Below are 4587 nucleotides of genomic sequence, written 5' to 3'. Positions count from 1 at the left end.
TGTTTTCGTATTTGTTTAAAATGGTTGAATGCTTGAATTTCGGCTATTCTTACTTACGAATGACTCATTGATGTCTGCTGGCCATTTGTAATCTGGCTATTATATTGTATACTCAAATAATTATTATTGAGGTATTTAATTCGTTCCAATATAATTTCATCAAATAAAAGTTAATATTGCATTACAGGTTAGAGTATGTTCTAAATTTTAAAATTTTCCCTTTTTAATTATGTACTCTATTTTAGATGTTTGACTAATGTAAAATGTTAATGATTGGAACAGATATGAATATGAAATCAATTAAACTCATTTAACCCAACTCGAAATGATTGACGCATACCCCAAATCAACCTCTACCTTCTGGCACTGAATCTGGAAAATTCGAGAAAAGATCACACTTTTGAGTAAAAATGGTTTGTGAAAGCATATTAAAGTAACCTATACGGTGACATATTGATATTATTAAGTAGAGGTGGAAAGTTGCCCTTATTTGCTGCAGTTGAAGTCCGAAAGGGGCACTAATGGCGTCTCCATCACTCTTTGCCTAATTGTTAATCATCAATATCATTTACACTTACCGTTTTTTCTCTTCCAGGAGACTTTCAAATTTCCGCACAGATTTTTGAATTAAGTTTTGAATGACCCAATTAATTTTTTAAAAATTTAGGAGCTTAATTAAAATTTTAAGAATTTTAAAGGGTTTAATAAAACTTTTAAAAATTGACAAATTTTAATTAAAAATTTTGAGAGACCTAATAAAGCTTTTAAGTGATTTAAAATTATCATATTATTTTTCACCTAAATTTTTAGGGTTTAGGTCAACATGGAATATCAAATGGTTCAAAAATCAAAAGCATTTTAATTAAAACAAGAAAAGTTTCTATGAATAGATATCATAGCATATGAGTTATTTAAGCTGGCAATTGTTTGTGGGTTTTTTTTTTTAATTTGATTTTATTATAATTTCTTATCATACCTATTTTTTTTATATAATACCTAGAACAATTCATAATTTTTTCCAACCTTAAATAAGAGGATAATACGATTTAGAGCACTTGAACCCACGTCCTTCTACCTTGGCACTTAATAACTAATTTTTCCTTTGGTTATTGGATGATTGGTCCATAATTCTTGCACTTCTAATGATAGCATTGCCATTTATTCTGTATTTAAGATAATTACACTTTAAATTAATAACAACATAAAATGTTTGGTGTCTATAATTATAAAAATCTAATCTCAAAATTCAATCATAATCCTGTATTTGAAGCTAAATTAGATCCTCTTGATATAAATTAAAATTTCACGACTATAATGCAATAAAAAAAAGGGGGAAATTGAACAAAATGTGCAAAATTACGATATAAAAAAATAAACCAGAAGTTAAGAAAGTGTAAAACAACTATGGTATATGTATATCATTCAATTCAACCCCCTAAAAATGAGTAACCAATTTACACCGCAACACCCTCAAATTTTTTTATCTTTACAAAAAAGGACACCCAAAAAAGCTTCTGTTAAGAAACTCATTGGAACCTTTGCCGCTTTGTTACTGTGATTTGATTGTTAACGCCAGCACCAGCACCAGAACTTGCAAAACTCAACATGGCTGTTGAACACATTTGCCGAGTCCCACGACTCATTTCAAGGTACTGTGACGAGTTCACTCGTTTTGGGGCGACCACAGGTTTAGAATCACAGACATTGAGGGAAACAGGAGGGATTTTGAAAGTGTTTGAAGGAGGAGGGTTCCTCCATTGAGGAAGGGGACCAGCAAGGAGCAGTGTTTGTAAGAGAGGGCGAGCTTCCATTACAGCTTGTAAAAGTTTGCCCTTTTCAGGCAAAGTCTTGCCCTTTGCAAGCTTGTCAATCACAGCTGTTTCACCATCAGGTTTGGGACTCACCATGGAAGGGACAAAACCACACCCATTTTGAACAAAGGGCTGATTATTCAAAAGCCCCATTCCAGTTGAATCAGCAGGCATTTTAATGGTGGGAAAATCTGGTGAAGTGACTGCATCAAAGAAAGAGTCCACTGGGGGTGAACCATGTGATAAACTATTTGACTCAGTGATGCTTGAGTTAGTTTTTGCAGCAACCATGAGAGGAGTTTCAGGTTGGGGGGGAGGACAAGGCATGAATTTGTTGAGTAGCTTTTGTAATTGGTCCCTTGCTTCATCTCTTTCTTGGTATGCAAGGTTCAATAGATTCACCATCAACTTTTGCTCCTCCTTGTATTTCCTTATCTGCTCATTGGCTTCCATTTTCACAGACTCTAGCTGAATTGAACTGTATTGCAGCTTCAGTTTCAGTTCATCAAGATTCTGTCAAAACCAGAAAATAAAGACATATCATTAAATGAAATGAATCATTATATAATAAAGCAAATGAGCCTAGTAGATGAACAAGAAGAACCAGTTCAGAGTTTGGGGAAGAACAGTGTGAAACACTGCTTGGTCCATGTGGATCCAAATGTAATTCTTTTTTTTAGTCAAACCAAGAATTAATGCAACATTAAACCCTTTCAAAGAGGGGGAAAATGAAATTCTTTGAAAAGACATTGGGTTAATAACATGTTTTTTGCTCATGTAAGGACAGAACAAATGCACTACATACCATGTGCAGCAATGTAAAGAGTGTTTTTTTTTTTCAAGTATATATGAATCTAATTCTACAATAGAAAATGGACATTTCATTCATCCCAACAAAAAAATTAACTTCGAGATACAAAGAACTGGAAAAATGAATAACCAAAGAAACCCCAAAATGATACCTTAGAATGGAGACACAAATGAAAACAAAAGAGCCAAAATCACAAAACAAGAAAGAATGCCATTAAAACAAAACAGAAATGGGGGGCGAAGGGACCAACCTCTTGATAATTCCACAAGTAACCCAATTCTTCCATTTTTAAGGCCAGAAAGGAAAGCAATGAATACACTGGGGGGGGGGGAAGTGAGAAAAATATCTAAAAATTGCTGAAAGAGAGAGAGAGAGCGGGGAGGGACTTAAGGAAAAGACATTAGTCAGCCATTTATAGAGAAACCAAAGGCAAATAAAGACAAAAAGATGGCTCTTTTTTTTTTTTTTTTAAACTGACATAATTTTTATAGAGGAATAAGACAAGAAGTCCACATCAAACAGGGGAAAAATGATAAAAACAAAATTAAGGAAAGCTATAAACTTTCCAATTGGAAAATTGAAGTAAATAAGTAAATAAAAAACCTTTAGAGAGAGTTATTTTTCTTTTATAAAGAGAAATTTGCATTGAAGTGTTGCCATTAATTCAGGACCCTTGTCCCCATCTTAAACCCAAATTCCTTCCTATTCACTTTGTAGTCATCTAGAATAAAACCCAAGTAAGATCATTGGCTAAGGATGTAATAAATATCAAAACCCAATGCTTTTAAACTTTATGGTCAATGCTATTTTTATGCTTTAAAATGCTACCTTATAAGAATTACTCTCATTTCTAAACATGACTTTGCTCCATGGAGGAATTTTAACTATTTATATTCCATATTATGTATAAGATACATATATATTTATTGATATGAATATAAAACCATGTTTAAATATTTAAGTATACCAGAATTTTTTAGAGGATCAAAATTAAATTATATAATTTAATCATATTGTCAATGATAAATATTAACCAAAATAAAGTATAATGACAATTTTAAAATTTACCAACAAATTTACATTTTAACCCAAAAATTAAGCCTAAAATAATTAAATTAAAATTTGTTTTAAAAAGAGAAGGTTTTCATATTGTTGATGAATTAAAAAGAATGGACACTATGGCTCCCAAATTGTTTATATTATCTGGCTAGGGGATGTCCTAGATTGCATTATGAACTGCCCAACCATATAATTACTTCACTTTTTCTATTTAATATTCATCTTCTTTAACTTTTCCTGCACTCTTTTTTTTTTTTCTTTTTTCCATCTTTGAGTCAAGGTGTGTAACAATGGCAGATTTCTATCCCTAATTCCACATGGATTTTCATAGTCTTTGTCAGCAGTGTGAATATATATACAAGAAATTCAATCAAAGTTTTCAGTTGTTGTCTGTGTTTGGATTCCTGCTGCTCCATACACTCAGCCTTTCCTTTTAAATTCTAAAAACATTTTTTTTTCATGGAAAAAGATATTATTTCCTCGATTGAGTTTTAGCTCAAGTATCATGAGTATTGCTGTTAATATAAGAGGACATGAATTTGAGTGCACTGAAACGTATTATCTTCATATTTATGCGTTGGGGAGACACTAGGAATAGTTCTAAGTGTTTTGTGTAAAAAAAAAAAACCAGATAGAATCATAACCTATAATTAAGTTATTAAAAAATAGTTAATATTTTCCTTATTTTAGAACAAAATAGCTTCTTGCCTTATTTAGATGAAAAATCCTATCAAATTAAAGAGTGTGATTTGTAAAAAAAAAAAAAGTTACAGACAACTTTTAATCATCAATTTTAAAATTATAAATGAATTTTTTATTCAGTTAAATAAATATAAATATGTTATTGTGATAATATCTGTAGTTTCTTAAGAATCATTCTGATCTAAGTCAAATTACTTTTAATAA

General features: G+C 31.1%; 1 protein-coding gene across 2 annotated transcripts; it reads right to left on the bottom strand.

Moving 5' to 3' along the window:
- Positions 1–1383: 1383 nt before the first annotated feature.
- LOC105788888 (uncharacterized) lies at positions 1384–3021 on the bottom strand. Of its 2 annotated transcripts, none has more exons than XM_012615957.2 (2): positions 2873–3021; positions 1384–2324 (listed from the first exon to the last, which is right to left on the bottom strand). In XM_012615957.2, exons 1-2 carry the CDS (start codon positions 2906–2908, stop codon positions 1527–1529), a joined length of 834 nt encoding a protein of 277 aa, XP_012471411.1. In that variant the 5' UTR covers positions 2909–3021; the 3' UTR covers positions 1384–1526. The 2 variants fall into 2 exon arrangements, with proteins under 2 accessions (XP_012471411.1, XP_052483511.1); XM_052627551.1 differs by lacking the exon at positions 2873–3021 and adding an exon at positions 2774–2859.
- Positions 3022–4587: the final 1566 nt, after the last annotated feature.

The sequence above is a fragment of the Gossypium raimondii genome, chromosome 2 (genome assembly GCF_025698545.1).
Source record: "Gossypium raimondii isolate GPD5lz chromosome 2, ASM2569854v1, whole genome shotgun sequence".
NCBI lineage: Eukaryota > Viridiplantae > Streptophyta > Magnoliopsida > Malvales > Malvaceae > Gossypium > Gossypium raimondii.
This window is presented reverse-complemented; position numbering and strand designations above follow the sequence as displayed.

What these genes read in the sequence shown, in the direction of transcription:
- LOC105788888 (XM_012615957.2), bottom strand. Translation starts at nt 2,908, where the DNA reads ATGGAAGAATTGGGTTACTTGTGGAATTATCAAGAG. An exon ending in ACTTGTGGAATTATCAAGAG is followed by an intron (nt 2,325 to 2,872) that starts GTTGGTCCCTTC and finishes TGGTTTTGACAG; the next exon opens with AATCTTGATGAACTGAAACT.